Below are 16,136 nucleotides of genomic sequence, written 5' to 3' on the forward strand. Positions count from 1 at the left end.
AACACAACTTTAAATTAAAATATTACGGAATACTATCATGGTGGTGGGTTAGTATTTTTTTATATATATATATATACAGACTTATTTTATTTATATTCTAAATCACATAGAACAGGACAACAGGCAATTTTAAAGTCCACGTGGAGGTTGGCGGCCACAAAAAACAAAAGTATATTGAATATTTAACGGTACAGTGAAATTTGATGTTTAACTTAGACAATCATACACTAATTAACAAGAAAATAAAAAACCCGTGATAAAATTTAAAATTTATTTTTAATACCATCATAATTAATTTTAAATAAAAAAATCAAAATCTATCCACACGGAACGAAATGCCAGACGGGGTCCTCGTGATAGGGACAAGGAGGTCCGAAAAGCCTGTCTGAATATTGATTCAACGTATGGAGTTCATTCATTAATAGCACATCGCTGCAGCTGTCTTGCTGCTAAGTGGAAATGGGTTTGAAAGCAGCAGTTCCATTCGTGGGGATGGTAATGGCAGAGTGTGCACAAGTTGGGCTAATGATTTTAAGCAAAGCAGCCATGTCAGATGGCATGCCCAATTTCATCTTTGTCCTTTACTCCAATGCCCTTGCTTCCCTCATTCTTCTCCCTTCTTCTTTCTTCCTTCACAGGTATTCTACTTTTCATTGCATCCCATGCGCTATTATTGAATAAAAGTTGTTTCTCTTTCTTGGGTTTCAAATTCCTTGATTACATAATTTTTCAGATCAGAGAGACCTCCACTCACCTTCCCTATTCTCTGTGGATTCTTCTTGCTTGGTCTATTTGGGTATGCGATTTTGATTTTGTTTGATTGAGTCTTTATTTCTTTATTTGGTTTTGATTGGGATGATTTGCTATGTTTGTTCAGCTGGTTGGCGCAGATATTTGGGTATGCTGGGATTAACTTGAGCTCTGCTACACTTGGCACTGCCATGCTCAACCTCATTCCTGGTCTTACTTTCATACTTGCCGTTGCTTTCAGGTTAACCTCTCCTCTTGATTTTGCTTACTCACTGAATTTGATTTCCATGAATTATGATGAACTCTTAAAGTAGAATTGACGTCCATATTTCCTTTCTTTTCTATCGGTGAGTATGATATTATCTGGTATTTCATGAAACTAACGGCATTTAAATATTTAATTCAGATGGAAAAAAAGTCAGGTCCGTGCATGTTGATACTGTTGATTTTTATAGCTATTAGATAAAAAAATTCTTATCGGATTTTGGGGGCAGGCAGCATCCAAAGATGTCCAACTTCTGATTAGTTAAAAGTTAAAGCAGCTCAATTTTTAATTTCCAGTCACTTGGAAAACCTATCAAGAAGGCTGACCAGGTCATATTGGAGTAATCAGAATCCTGTTTTGAGCCTTGAACACAATGCTGGGGAAAAATAAATTCCTCAATCACTGAGAGAACTCTTGGAGAACGTGTCTTCCAAGAGCTATTGACAAACCTGTAGAAGGAATACTATTAGGAGCAATAGACATGTTGTAGGGCTTGGAAGCTGGAACAAGAAATTTTTGATTCATTACCACTACATCTGATTTTTTCTTCTCTTTTTCTTTAAATATGTTCTAGGCTCAATAATAGAAGTTCTAGCTTTTTTTGATTCGGTAATACACACTAGGAGCTAGCATCTGAGGGGCCCTTTCCAAGTCAGGTCCTTATTGTTTTCCCTCAGATCCTATTTATATTGGATGTTTAAAGATTCATTGTGATTTTTCATCACAAGAAAGCTGGAGTGGGAGATTTTCTCTTGGACATCGTTGGAACTTGCAACCTACTTACTAATGGCCGGGCTAGTAATGAAGGGTACTCAGATCGTGTCATGGAGGAAGCCTGCAGGTTATTATGGATCTTACTTTAATTAGTGATTCAGCAGAGAGATTCACCTAGTTTACTTCATTTTGTGCATGAGATTATGCCCTGAGTTTTTTCAAAGGTTTTTATTGGTTTTTGCAAAATCATTGTTTTCTAGGGTATTCTTCTAAATAAAGCCAAGCCCTTTTTCAAGGAACCAGTGCTTCTACAAGTTAGAGCAGCTTTCTTAGGTTGGCAATGGAAATATCAACTTCAGTTGGGTTTTCCATTTTACAACTTCTATTCCATCTTTCACTCACCAAAAATTCTCTAAGAATGAAATTATTAAAATTAGACAGAAATTTATCCTTGTACATTTAATTTCCTTTTTATGTTGGCAAAGAACCACTAGGTTGGAGCTTGTCTGTTGTCGCTTTACTCTCCATTGCTCTCCCTTGACATTGGAATCTGATTTTCTTTTCTTTTCTTTCCTTATGTTTTTGCTGCTTTGTTTTTGTTTCCATTTTGTCCAGAATTTCTATTGTCAAAAGGAAAATAAAAACAAAACAAAAGTGCTGCTCTCTAATAGAGCTGAAATACTTGATTAAGACTAGCAGCGAAATTTTTGCAGACTGGAGATGCTACTGGGAAATAGTATTGAAATAAATTAGCATAAACATTACATGGGTATAAATCTATTTGACCGGTTGTCTCAGGATGGAGAAACTTGACTGGAGGAGCTCCAGTGCCTTAGTTAAATCAACAGGAACAATAGTATCGGTTGCAGGGGCATTCATTGTCTGTTACTATAAGGGCCCCCCACTTCTGATGGCACCCTCTACTTCAAACTTGCCTCATGAGCTTCTCTCGCAGCAGCAAAATTGGATTATTGGAGGACTGCTCCTTGCAGTTGATTGTGTTATGGCTTCTGCATGGCTAATTATACAGGTAATATTTATTAAAAATCTCGAAGGAAAATGAAAACTAGTTTCAACAGTTACAGAAAAAGAATTTCTAACTAGTGTTCTTCATGTTTCAGGCATTGATCCTTAAGAAATATCCAGCAGGGCTTATTGTAGTCTTTTTTTACTGCTTCACTGTGACCATTCTGTCTACAATAGTTTGTTTGTTTATGGAGAGGGACCCTGGTGCTTGGAGTTTAAAACCTACTGTAAGATGGATTGCTGTTGTGTATTCGGTAAGCAGTGAAAAAATCTTCATATTTTTCATGTAGAAAAAGACATAATAATCTGCTATCTACATGCTTAATCTCTTTTGCACCTACCAATGCAAGCTTTAATATTGTGGATTGGTGTAAGCAATTTTGGTTCTCATTCCTACTTGGCTTCTCTGAATGATGTCTGTTTTTCTTTAACTTGAAAATAATGACTTAAAACTTTAATAAGTTGTAACACAGGGAGTTTTCGGCTCTGCATTCCAAGTTGGCGTTTCTACTTGGTGCCTGCATAAGACAGGACCTGTTTTTGTTGCAATGTTCAAGCCCTTGGGAATTGTCATCGCAGCTGCTGTTAGTATCATCTGCTTAAGGGATACTTTGTATCTTGGAAGGTATATTTTCTTTTTTCTTTTTTTGTTTGAAGGTGGTAATAGGTTTGATATTTTATCATGCTGCCAAGTTGGTTCTATTCCTACCTTGTTATATTATCTTTCTCTCTATAATAAAGAGAAGACACAAGGACACATCATTTACCATTCTAGTTGAAATAATTAGTTTGGTCGGTGCAACTGTGATTGTCATCGGGTTCTATTCGGTGATGTGGGGAAAAGCCAAAGAAGAAAAGGTGGGAGTGGATGATGGGGTAAGGAGCTTTGAATCAAGCAGCCAAAAGGTCCCACTCCTGCGAAGCCATGCAGAAGAAACATAGTAGTTTTGTACAGCAAACAAAAGAAAGGTAATTTCAATTCTCTTTACCTACAAACCATACCCATGCATGAATGCATACACAAAAAACAAGTGCTCGCACCACATTTGATCGACACACAAGCCTGCTTGTAAGCACATTGAAGGCACCCATGTTAAAAGCTGCCCTTGCATTATGTTGAAAATTGAGTGGTTCAGGACTTCATTACCTGGCTTCTTTTATCCGTAATTCCCTTCCAATTTCTTATTCAACTGAGCTCGTGGAGTCATTTCCTATGTATCAGTCGTGCTTTTAGCTAATTGAAAGCTTGTTAACTCAAAATGAATCTCATTACATTCTGAATATATGATCGACATTGTACCATAACTCATGCACCCAGTAGTATAGTAGCATCTGGTTGCTTAATGTGGAATAGGTTTGGGTTTGGATTAGAGCTGCTTGCGTTGAACCAGCCAAAAATATTCCTTATATGATCTGGGGTTTAATGGCGTATTTTACCCCTAAAATATGATCTGGGGTTTTTTTTACCCCTAAAATATGGATTGGTAAGATAAGGCCTGGACTTCTGATTTGATAGATTAATTTTATGGGTGATCAGTGAGTAAGTAGTTGTATTGTATTAGTTATTCTTTGAGTCTACTTTTAAAAAATAAAAAGATATAACTAGGATAGAGATATTATAGGTGAAGATATTCTTATTATTTTTTGTAGGTCATTAATTTTATATTTTTTCTTCTTTGTATGTTTCTTTCTTTAAAATGAGCTCAAAAAATAACTAACAGGATGCTACTAATTATTCCTTAAATACCACAAAATTTTTCAATTTGATCTACTGTATTTTCAAAATATAATTTTTTGGGAAAATCAGGGCATGTCGTCAAATTTGACCATTGATACTAACTGTTAAAATTTGATCATTAGTCTAAATGTTATAAAAAACGCTGTTTTGAAGAAATTCAATATTTTACTGATAAAATAATTAGAAAATATTTTACTGCTTTTCTTTGTCAATGTGTCAGTATCATTTTCTAGTATTGTTCTTTATTTCTTCCCTTTTATAATGAGTTGTACAAAGTCATTGCGTGAAAGCTGTTTGAATTTACAAATGATAACATCTCATGTTTCTTGTATGTCTATAACTGGAGGAAGAAGTCCAGATAAAATATTATGTTAAATGCATAAACACATCGGTTTCTGATAATGTAGAGATGAGAGATATCAGCTTGTGGAATGACCAAAGTATTTAGACACTCGGGTCGTGAGATCAGGAAGGTCAGCCCCTTCTTCAGTGGGATGATTAATGTCTAGGAGGAATAGAGTTGGAACCCAACAGCAATGCACAGGGTAAGCTCACTTCCTAAAAAGGGAAAGAAATTCATCCTGGTTAAATATCTGTTGAAAATCTCCACATTTATTGGATTGTTAATTAACAATTATGTATTGTTCTCTCACCTGTATAGGAGGTGTTTGGTAGTGCGGTTCAACCGTTCTTTTCAAAAAAATTTGATTTTTTTTTAAATGTTTTTTAAATCATTTTGATATGCTAATGTCAAAAATAAATTTTAAAAAATATTATTAAATATATATAATTAAATATGTATGATATCATGAAGGCAGAATTTGCACGCGTGATCCACAGGTTGCTCTGAGTTAAGAATGAATGGACTTTCTTTTTCTCCATATCACATTTCCTTTGACATCAGTGTCTAGAAAAGGAATGTCAATTTGAAGAGACGGATATGTTCATGACCTGAAAGAACTTTCTGATTTCTATTTTATATGGATATTTTCTTTGTCAGGCGCTGAACTTTTCATATGGGAAATGAAATAAATATGTAATTTCTCAAAAGGAAAAATAGCTCAGGTCGTACCCATGTTTCTTAAGGAGATAATGGAAGCCATTTTCGATTCATTAATTTAGATATGGCTGAAGGATAATACTTGATAGTTACTGATGACTTGTTAGAAGAGTGGTGAGTTGCTAGAAATGGTGATGTGATTAGGATGGCGACGATTGAAACCGGAAACACCTAACAGAACACCGCCGGCCCCGAGATCTTTGAGGCTTAGAATTTGGTCATATGGCCAAGGACAATCACCAAGGCTTAGTTTGTTTTTGTAGTGTTGTTAAACAACATTCACCACTAAAGTCTTATATAAATTCTATTGAAAAATCTTTTTTGAAATTATAGTTGAAAAAACTTTAATTTATAGCTTTTTTTAATGTTTTTTTAAATTGTAATTGTAAGAGTTACAGTAATGTTAAACTAGTACTACGTGTTTGTCTACGTATCCTAGAAATTAAAGAACAGATTGTAAGCGTGCAGGATTTTTCGTTCTTTTTGTGTTCTACGAAGCATGTGACTAGATGGTGTGACAAACCTTCAAGAAAGAGATGTACGTTGCAATGGGATTAATATTTCCTTTTATCTTTTTCTGGGAATGTCATGGCGATGGATACTCGTGGGTTATTTTTTGTACTATCTATATTTAAATTTAAAATAATTATTGTTATCCTTTTCAAGATAAAATAACGTGGCGATTTTTTTCTAGCAGTATTTTATTAATAATTTAGCATTATTCTTTTTCTATTAATCTTATACGTGAGCTATAGGTTATTTAGATCCAGACCTCATCTTTTACTATTTGTAGCGAGACTACAAACAAATGAAATGTATTATTACCATGAATTCATTCATACCAGATTATCAATTTTGAACCCCAATCATTGCTAAACTTCAGAGTTTCAAGGCTTTAAACTAAAAGATAAAATACAAATTTCTGTAATTTTCTTAAATTCGAATAAATGATTTTTGGAACTTTGTTTGCAAGGTGTTTTAGCAGTCTTCTAAGTTAATTTATTGGTCAAAAGGTCATGATTCATAATTATTAAGGTTAATTTATTTGTCAATTAATAAGATGATGGATGATTGATAGCAATTATAAGATGTTTTTGAAAATATAATGACGTTTATTTTTTAAAATGTTATTTTGCTTGGAAATATTTTTTATTATTTTTTATATTAATACATTAAAATGATGTAAAAACACAAAAAATAAAAAATAAATAAAAGAATAAAATTTTATTTTTTAAAAAAAATATTTTTAAAATATAAAAACAAATAGATTTATATACACATTTTATCCTAATTAAATAAATCCTTCCCATTAAACCCCAAAGACTCGAGCAAATCAAGAATCTCACATAGAATATGTGATGTCATGTAGAAAGTTTCCAAAACCCTATAGATTACCCTAAAGAAAACTATAGACTCGAGGTTGCTTCAAGAAACAATATAATTAATGAGATTTAAGGCTGATCTAAAAACAGATAGATTTTATATACGAGCAATAATATTTTAGGTTTATATATAAAAAAAAACTATTTTGGTGAATGATGTCTTGGTTACCTAAAAATATTGAAGCAATCTATTTGGTGTGATTTTACTTCCAGAGGCCAATATTGAAGCCCCGTCTAAAAATCTAAAACAATACTAATCACCAAGCTTCCCAAAAAATGAAATGATAGTTAATGTCATGTTGCTAAGTTCAACTTTGTAAGTTTGGGAGAGGTTTTGCTTCTGCTTTTTAATGTTTTTTTTAAAAATAATTTTTTACTTGAAAAAATATCAAATTAATATTTTTATAATGTATATTTAGAATTGTGGGGCAAGATACTTTTTAAAATAGCTTTTCGTTTAAAAATATATTAAAATAATTTTTTTATATTTATTTTTTAACATTAGTATAATAGAAAAACAAAACATTAATTTGATATTTTTTCAAGTTAAAAACACTTCCTAAAAAGCACCAAAGAACAAAAGTAAGAGAGTACTTAACACATTTGAATGAAAATAATTTTTTAATTTTAAAAATAATTTTTGACATTAACATATTAAAATGATAAAAAAATATAAAAAAAACTAATTTTAAATAAAAATATTTTTTTAAAAAAAAATCATAAAACATCATTTCAATCCCAAAAACAAACAATTGGCAGCATGGGTCAATGTGTTTGCCTTGGTAAACTTCAAATTTGCTCATATCAATGCATCAAAATTCCGCTTCTACTCTATAGTTTTATATTTTTCAATTTTATAACAATAATTTTTAATATGTTTCAATATTCCCCATAACTGTTAAACAGCTAACGAAATCTAATTGAAAGTTCACTTTTTTTTTTCATCGTTTTCTTTACACACACACACACACACACACAAATACTTAAGAGAAATAATATAAAAAAAAAAGTGGGCTCGTCATTAAATTGCATCAGGTATTTAACCCTAAAAAATAATATTAAATTTATTTTTCCTACGAGATAGCATTGAAAATTATTAAGCTGTAAAGGCAGAGTTGGAATCCTCATCAGTCTGCAAGGATAAATACATAACTTCCTCTTGTTGTAAAAATGTGTATTTTTCCAAAGCAAGTTATTTTTAAATCTTATTTCTTAATCCAAAGGTACATTTTGCCGAAAACACCACATTAGCAACCCCTTCTTTGCTTGTACCCCAACTTTTTTCTTTTTCTTGACACATCTCTCCCCCAAAACCCAGCTCCTAAGCTCACGCACTCATCAGATGATTTTCCTCATAGTATTTACTGACATTCTAGCAACTAAACTTCGTAATTAAAACATAAGAGTTCAGATTTAAGCAGAGGTTAAATTTACCCAAGGAAGACCATTATGCCTTTCGGGTTAGTCTCAGCATGGAACAAGCGACGGAGAAGGAAGTCCCAAGATCACTCGGACCCTTGTACGTCCTCCTACTCTCCTCTTCTTTTGATAACCTCCAAAATTTCTCACCCAATTTTGCAAATTTAAAAAGAGCAGTTTCATATTTTGAAAATTTGTGCACCCACTTTTCAGGGGTTTATAAACCTGTGGAGTTTTGGCAACTTGAAGACCAAGCAACTCAAACCACAAAGCGAAGCCATGGATCATCGATTTTCACACTCAAGGAAATGGAAGAGGCAACGTGCTCTTTCAGTGAAAAATATTTGCTTGGAAAAGGGGGATTTGGCCGAGTTTATAGGGGCATCCTGCGGTCAGGAGAGGTACTTCTTTCTAACAGAATTTTATCATGCTTGGAAAAAAAAAAAAAAAGAAGCCTGTGATATGGTTGTTTAACATGATCGTTCAAATAAAAGTCTGTAATGACAATTAGGCTAAAATTCTGAACTTCCCAAATAGATATATAGCTCACGCATGCAGTTTTAGTTCTCAGTTCTCGGAAACCTTCAGCAAATTTAGTTCCTATATACTATAAGAGATAAAACAAAGAAGAGTTGAATCCAGTTTTAGAAAAACACACAAGCTTGCTTCTCTTCTGTAATCTGAAGGTTGTAGCAATCAAGAAAATGGATCTGCCAACATTCAAAGAAGCTGAAGGGGAACGGGAGTTTCGTGTAGAAGTTGACATCTTGAGCAGGCTTGAGCACCCAAATCTGGTTTCCTTGATTGGATATTGTGCTGATGGGAAGCACAGGTTTCTGGTGTATGAATATCTGCAAAATGGGAATCTGCAGGATCATTTAAATGGTCAGTTTATCACTCAAAATCCTATTCTCATTCCCCACTTGTTAATTGCACATCTAGTAATCTGCATCTGAATTCTAGGATTTGGAAAGGCAAAAGTAGATTGGCCCTCGAGGTTAAAAGTGGCACTCGGAGCAGCAAGGGGACTTGCTTATCTACATTCAAGTTCTGTTGGCATACCAATTGTCCACAGAGATTTCAAGTCCACCAACATTCTTCTAAATGAAAATTTTGAAGCAAAGGTAACAATTATGAGTCTTTCTAATAAATCTCAACGAACCCACAAATGCTTATGTCCCATATTACCAGGGAGGTTCATAATTACTGCTGATAAAAAAATTGATACTTACAAATATCACAATGAAAAGCATATAGTTAAACTTTGTATCCCTATCCTTTACAGATATCTGATTTTGGTCTTGCGAAGTTGATGCCGGAGGGGCAGGAGACATTTGTGACTGCAAGAGTTCTCGGAACATTTGGGTATTTTGATCCCGAGTATACATCAGTAAGCACTTTTATTTAATTTCTTGTTTGCATGTCTAAACAGCGATTACTGTTGTTTAACAACAATTTCTATTTCTTTTCATGAATAAGCTCGTAATTAAGATATAAGGTTCATGTTTAGCCATCACAATAATACCTGTTTAACATATTTAGCCATGGCCAGTTTGCAACCTCACTTAAGCATGGTGATTAGACAGGTCTGTACGAGGAAGAAATGTTTCTTGATAGCTAAGAATTATGAGTTCTAACTAGACGAACCTAATTAGCCTTGAGAGTTAATTACTCACTTCTCCAAGCTCCCAAGAAACACAAGCAAGGAACAAACCAGATTAGCAGCTCTGCAGAGCTTGCTAGCTGTGAAGTCTTACATTAAAGAAGGCAGGAAATTTGACCGGCAGCAAATTGTTAGATCTAAGTAATCTTTATCTAAAAATAAAAACTATGCATTTAGACAAACTAAAAGTTATCCTCCACAACTTTCCTTGGCATTATTTCTTGGTTCATTTGCAACTACAAAGTCAAACAGAAGTATCAGTTGTTGCGACAATTTTAAATAATAAAACACCAAACATTGCATGTTCCATTTTGTTTATCAAATAAATACAAACAGAAGGAACGTTTACACCACAAACTCTCTAAACTCAGCCTGCCTAGAATCATATTAATCACCACCCAAGTTCTACTCTTGAACAGAACATTTTCAATAAAAAGCAGCACAATAAAACAAATTATCCTTCAGGGCAAGGATCTGAGAATCTCTGGCAAACATCAAGTTTTTTTTGAACCAAGTACAATGAAAACTCATCTTTCTTCATTATCAACTTAACTCAGCTTAGTTAGGCACCTAGGCCTTGAACTCCTCAATCCCTAATTAGTTGGAGTCTACGCCTTAGATGAAGTCAGAACTATTGCAGAACAATCTTCAGTCCTACTTTTTGCTACTTAGCTTGATTAGCAAGTCAGATCTGAGGATTAGCCCGTTTCTTTTAATGGCAGACAGGGAACCTCACTTTACAAAGTGATGTTTATGCATTTGGAGTGGTTCTTCTTGAGCTCTTAACTGGACGTCGAGCGGTGGACTTGAACCAGGGACCGAGTGATCAAAACCTTGTCCTACAGGTACGGCAAATTCATCCCAACAGATTTTCTGCTATAGTTTCAAGGATTAGAGAAGATTAACCATGATCATAGCTGAAATACTAATTAAATGATCCTTTACGTTTCAGGTTAGGCATATTTTGAATGATCGGAAGAAACTACGCAAGGTAATTGATCCAGAGCTTAGTCGGAGTTCATACACATTGGAATCTATAGCCATGTTTGCCAAATTGGCTTCACGCTGCATCCGCATTGAGAGCAGCGAGAGACCCTCCATGGCCGAATGTGTGAAAGAACTCCAGACAACTATTTATATAAATTCAAAACCCATCGGCAAGGGCATGATGACTTTCAAAATGGTCTAATAAAACCCCAATGGCTCGTCAGTATTGAAAATGTCACATCAACAATAAAGATCCTCTATTTTTGCTTCATTTGGTTACTAAAACTTGGAAGGCAACAGACCTATGATTTTAAAAGTGTAAGCGCACAACAAAGAAAATGATTCATTCTGGAGAAAGAATTCTGGTAATTTAACTACAGCAGAAAATTTTAAGGTGGGCCAAAAAACATGGTTTTAAGGTAAGGAACTTGAACCATAAAAATGCAGAGAGCAAACAACTGAGAACCTACTACAATCAGCAAGAAACATTATTTGTATATCTGGTTGTGTCTAGCATCAACATTTTGCTTTAATTATTTTTTCCACTTAATGACAACTTTTGTATATTAATGTCATGTTGAAACATGGAGAACACATTCTTCAGCTGATAAAAGTTGTAATATGGCAGGTTCCATTGAGATTTCATAACCAAATTTAGAGGGACTGAATTCCTTTTTTTTTTTTTCTTGTTTTACTTTATGTCCCAGCTTAATCTTAAACATATTAACATTCTGCCTTTCATATGTTTGATGCAGATTACCTGTAGCACTATAGGTTTCCCCATAAATATGATAAATTACAACGAGATGCCAGACCATCGGATTGAATTCCTGGCCAAAATCAACCAAATTGGATAATCACCACTAGCTGGCCAGACTATACCCTGAAGGACCTGAACCAGAATCCAAATCTTGAATAAGGATAGTGCTGCGGACAATAATTCAAATATCGTAACAACAAGAAGAAAAAGCTTGAAAACAAAGATGTTCATGAGATTGATGAGAAAGTAAAGGACCGATGTAGATGATAAACAAATGCAAATGAATACAGGGGAGCTGCGTGAAAAATTATGTGTCCAGTCAAGACAGTGTCTGATGTACCTTAGAAGCATACGTCATGATTTCAACATGTCCAATTGTGAAGATAATTCCGTATCAGAGCCTGGAATATCAAGTTCAGAAGGATTTTTTAAGACTGCAAGTTTCTTGCACATCAAATGTTTGCGCCTCTGCAACATCAACAGGACCCTTATGCTATCGGTTTTAACAATACTGTAACCGGCTTTTGTATACATGTTGAGGGGGGCCAAATCAATCATTCTGCAGTGCAAGTACACGTCTCGCACACTACTCATCTGAGAAATAAGTTCCTCACTTGCCTTCAGAAGATTCCAGCCAATTCCCCTCCTGGAAGTTCCACGCGCATTAAATTAAACCACTCTAGTTCCACACACTGTACTTAGATGCTGCAGGTATTGAAACTGGTCTAGTGGATTAGGGTCATCTTGCACAGGTAATTAATCTACCAATAAACATATAAAATTGTAATAAACTGTATTTTGAAGAAGTGTGGATCATGGAAATGTCATGAAGGCATCGGCAAATTCATGAAGTCGTAAAACAAGGCACCGCCTATCAAAGAAACCATAAATCCAAAAATCTTAAACTATACTCTGTGATACTAGTGTAACAAAGGTTATCCTGTTCTAATTCTCTCAACGGGTAATGTTATAATATATTAAAGCATCATCCTCCTATCAATTTGATCTAACTTTTGGTGTTGTTTAATTAGTTAGCACGTTACAAAGTTGTGTTTGTGCTGGTAGAACTAGAGCGCAAGAAAAAGAAAAGATGAAATAGCCAAACCATATCCGGGCATGAATGCAAGTAAGATTTTCGAATTCCATATGTCTATCTCTAAATTATCCTCATAAATCCTCGCCAGCTTAAAAATCCAATCCTATTTGAATACTCAGATAGCGAAGACTTGAATGGACATGTTATCAATCTTCCTTAAGTTATTTTTTGTTCATGAAAGATTTCGGTGATCCTATGGTTTCACAATCACACATTCTCAAACTTAGTTGTAACTAATCAGAACAAAGAACGGTCGTTGGTTGAGAGTTAAATGTTTACGGAAGGTTCCCATTAGTCATAAATTAATACGAGACAAAATTCACAAGATTATCAAGAAATGTCTATTGTCCAAGTAAGAGTATAATTGCCATATTTTCACTACAAATTCCTAGTTCTAAGCACCAAACAAAAAGAAAAAGTAAAAGCAAAAATCAATTACCTACGAAGTGACTGTTTAACAGCCATGTTGCAAATGTAAGGAGCATTCTTTGGAGAGGTAGGCGTGGGAGGAGAAGTATTAGCACCCCTTTTGTCAAAACAAACCTCCACAGTCCCTGCCAACTCCTCGAGGTCCTCCTTCTCTTCTCCAGTATTCATCTCTTGTTTCCCTTTATAAAACCCAATAAGCGTAACGGCATGCGGCATTGCAGCTCTCCTTTCTATCAAGTACTGCTTCACCAAGTACCTCAACAAAGATACGTAACCAACAGGCAACAACATAGACTCAACAAATGAATCTGCTAGCAATTTAACAGTGATATCCATTTCTTCTGGCTTCATCAGCCTAACACACATAGACCCAGTTTCCAGTTGTTGATAATATCTGAAATTTTGAAGTGCGTTAAGCTTTTCAATCTCTTCATTGCTCAAGAACCTCCCTGTTTTATATGAATCCTCAAGGTATGAATAGGTGATGGAAGCACTAGATGTTTCTGTTTCTGTTTCTGTTGATGTCGTCGTCGTTGTTGTTGAGGATGAAGGAGAAGGAGAGGAACATTTTGAGGAGACACGGAATCTAGAGCTGAAATTGAAAGATTTGTGGAGAGAAAGGAAAGGGTGTTGTATATTTGAAGGTGAAAGAATTACGGGCAGGCTTTGGGATGGTTGAGAATCTGAGGAGAGAATGAGAGAAACTGAGACAGGGATTGCTGCAGCCATCGATAGACAGACAGACAGACAGACAGGAAGGGTAGTTTGTTCCAGTTCTGTTCTGTTCTTTTTTCTTTTTTTTCTTTTTTTTTTTAATGAGATAAACACAAGCAATATTATCGCCATCGATCAAATCCAGAAAGTCGAGGAAGATTTTTTCTAATTTCCTTTATTTAAAAAATTGTTTGTTTTTGTTTTTCAAGTTATTTTTTCAATTTTTTATTTAAAAAATATTAAATTAATTATTTTATGTATTTTTATATGATTTTAATATATTAATATTAAAAATAAAAAATAAACTAAAACTATATATATTTAATTAAAAGTATTTTTAGAAAAAACCGTTTTACTAAATGCACACAAATTATAAGCCGTGGGTTTCTTACAGCAGGCAGCATCATTGCCATCTATCAAAAGCAGAAAGGTAACGTATAGTTTAATTAATTAGATTTTAAATTTATTTTTTTTTAATTAATTAATTAAAATATATGCTTGAATATTCATAATTATAATAATAATAATAATAAAACATAAAAGTTTGAGATAAATTATGATTGTTTTTAAGAAAGAGAATTAAGTAGGGTTTTTTTAGAACTGTATTTTTAAAAAACATATAATTTTTTTATTTAAAATTATGTTAATATATTAATATTAAAAATAAATTTTAATATATATATTAATATATTTCCAACACCACCTACCTACCGCCGACTAATATTAGCTTAGAGCCCAATGCCTCTTGATCTTTCACTCAAGTCCTTGCCACTTGCAATATCCCTCATGAGCTTCTGTTTACGTGGTAAAAAGAAAATTCCATTTGTTTCAATTTCGCCTTTACATTCTTTCTAAGATAAAAGTTCCACCTCCAATTAGCCACGCTCGTGTAGATACTTTATTTATGATATAGATGTTAGGGCATCTTTAACAAGAGCTGAAAAATATAATTATCAAATTTTATTTAATGATTTTGGATCTTTAATAAATAGCTATATATGGGATGTTAAAACTTCTTTTATTAAAATAAAGAGTGATTCCTATATGTTTTTTAAGGGAAAATATAAAAGAAAACGAAAACTTTAACTACCTTTTCAAATATAAAATGAAAGGGAAATTTTAACTAGCTATTTTTTGTCTTAAAATGTAAACTATAAAATAACTTTTTAAAATATTTCTTTTTTTATTGGAGCATCACATAATTAAAAAATCACATTATTTAAAATACTATAATTGAAAATTTAGCCCATGCCAAATAACTTTTGCCATTAAAAATGCCTTTATAGAACTTTACAGATATCTATATATGTGAAGAACACAAAATCTATCGTTGACTTTGTGGTCAATATTGTGGGCACTTTTTTATGCTTCGAAAAAAATAATATATGTAATTTTTTTTAAAAAGGTAACATTTACATATAATTCATATTATATTTTTTTAAAAGTAACATTTATGTATCCTGACTAATATAAATAATTTAATCAAATCGGATTTGATCAATTTAATTGAGTTAAACTGGGTGAAGTAGAAATTGGATTTACCTAGATAGCCACCATTACCTAATCTGATACTTTTACTATTTATTTTATTGTATTTTGTTGATGTATAATTAATTTTAGGGTTAAATTATTTTTTTAGATTCCTTTGGAATCTTTATGCAGTAATAATTTAAATTTCAAATAAAATTGAATTACTGAAAAAGCTTATGATTTCCTACCTAATTCTTATTGAAATTAACTTAAAAAATAATATTTTAAAAAACACCATTTACAATACAAACCCTATTTTTATATATATATATATATATATATATATATATATATATATAAACCAATATCCATTTACTTCTCTTTTTCTAACCTCCACAATCTCTTCGAACACAAGCTCGCTTTCTTCAATTTTATAACCATGTTGTTTCATATTTTGATTTTCAGTTTCATGAATTTTATTAAATGAAAAGGAGAACGGAGAGCAATTTGGTGGCACAATGTTTTCAATATTGTTCCTTTGGTTCTTTTATTACAGATTCCACTCAATTTCTTTGATCCTGGAAGCTTACCAGCAGCTTCGTTGATATATTGTTCATACCAAAGATGTAATCTTGGGCTTTAATCCTCAGATTCTGTCTGTGC

General features: G+C 33.2%; 3 protein-coding genes across 9 annotated transcripts; 2 read left to right on the forward strand and 1 right to left on the reverse strand.

Moving 5' to 3' along the window:
- The first annotated feature begins 301 nt into the window (after nt 1–301).
- LOC118055163 (WAT1-related protein At3g28050) lies at nt 302–5,758 on the forward strand. 2 transcript variants are annotated; one of them, XR_012170631.1, is made up of 9 exons: nt 302–638; nt 734–796; nt 878–991; nt 2,528–2,759; nt 2,851–3,009; nt 3,229–3,380; nt 3,544–3,724; nt 4,901–5,038; nt 5,494–5,758. XR_012170631.1 is itself a non-coding variant. In XM_035066984.2 (8 exons), the coding sequence occupies exons 1-7, from the start codon at nt 460–462 to the stop codon at nt 3,695–3,697; spliced, it is 1,053 nt and encodes a 350-aa protein (XP_034922875.1). In that variant the 5' UTR covers nt 302–459; the 3' UTR covers nt 3,698–3,724; nt 4,901–5,213. The 2 variants fall into 2 exon arrangements, 1 of the variants encoding a protein (XP_034922875.1); XM_035066984.2 differs by lacking the exon at nt 5,494–5,758 and having other exon boundaries at nt 4,901–5,213.
- A 2,572-nt stretch (nt 5,759–8,330) lies between these two features.
- LOC118055171 (probable serine/threonine-protein kinase PBL28) lies at nt 8,331–11,685 on the forward strand. Its single transcript, XM_035066989.2, has 7 exons — nt 8,331–8,454; nt 8,568–8,755; nt 9,041–9,239; nt 9,318–9,478; nt 9,640–9,744; nt 10,740–10,862; nt 10,970–11,685. Exons 1-7 carry the CDS (start codon nt 8,385–8,387, stop codon nt 11,204–11,206), a joined length of 1,083 nt encoding a protein of 360 aa, XP_034922880.1. The 5' UTR covers nt 8,331–8,384; the 3' UTR covers nt 11,207–11,685.
- Nucleotides 9,067–14,038, reverse strand: LOC118055188 (GCN5-related N-acetyltransferase 5, chloroplastic). 6 transcript variants are annotated; one of them, XR_004688623.2, is made up of 4 exons: nt 13,300–14,038; nt 12,105–12,410; nt 11,765–11,896; nt 9,067–9,205 (listed from the first exon to the last, which is right to left on the reverse strand). XR_004688623.2 is itself a non-coding variant. In XM_035067003.2 (3 exons), the coding sequence occupies exons 1-2, from the start codon at nt 14,016–14,018 to the stop codon at nt 12,119–12,121; spliced, it is 1,011 nt and encodes a 336-aa protein (XP_034922894.1). In that variant the 5' UTR covers nt 14,019–14,038; the 3' UTR covers nt 11,606–11,896; nt 12,105–12,118. The 6 variants fall into 6 exon arrangements, 1 of the variants encoding a protein (XP_034922894.1); XR_004688619.2 differs by having other exon boundaries at nt 9,081–9,220; XR_004688625.2 differs by lacking the exon at nt 9,067–9,205 and adding an exon at nt 10,719–10,856.
- Between the last annotated feature and the right edge of the window lie 2,098 nt (nt 14,039–16,136).

Source organism: Populus alba, chromosome 8 (assembly GCF_005239225.2).
Source record: "Populus alba chromosome 8, ASM523922v2, whole genome shotgun sequence".
Classification (NCBI taxonomy): domain Eukaryota; kingdom Viridiplantae; phylum Streptophyta; class Magnoliopsida; order Malpighiales; family Salicaceae; genus Populus; species Populus alba.

Coding starts and splice junctions, on each gene's coding strand:
- LOC118055163 (XM_035066984.2), top strand. CDS start 460: ATGGGTTTGAAAGCAGCAGTTCCATTCGTGGGGATGGTAATGGCAGAG. Junction 992..2,527: donor ATACTTGCCGTTGCTTTCAG/GTTAACCTCTCC, acceptor CGGTTGTCTCAG/GATGGAGAAACTTGACTGGA. Junction 3,381..3,543: donor GATACTTTGTATCTTGGAAG/GTATATTTTCTT, acceptor TGAAATAATTAG/TTTGGTCGGTGCAACTGTGA.
- LOC118055171 (XM_035066989.2), top strand. CDS start 8,385: ATGCCTTTCGGGTTAGTCTCAGCATGGAACAAGCGACGGAGAAGGAAG. Junction 9,745..10,739: donor TTGATCCCGAGTATACATCA/GTAAGCACTTTT, acceptor TTTTAATGGCAG/ACAGGGAACCTCACTTTACA. Junction 10,863..10,969: donor ATCAAAACCTTGTCCTACAG/GTACGGCAAATT, acceptor TTTACGTTTCAG/GTTAGGCATATTTTGAATGA.
- LOC118055188 (XM_035067003.2), bottom strand. CDS start 14,018: ATGGCTGCAGCAATCCCTGTCTCAGTTTCTCTCATTCTCTCCTCAGAT. Junction 12,411..13,299: donor GTTAAACAGTCACTTCGTAG/GTAATTGATTTT, acceptor TGGAACTTCCAG/GAGGGGAATTGGCTGGAATC.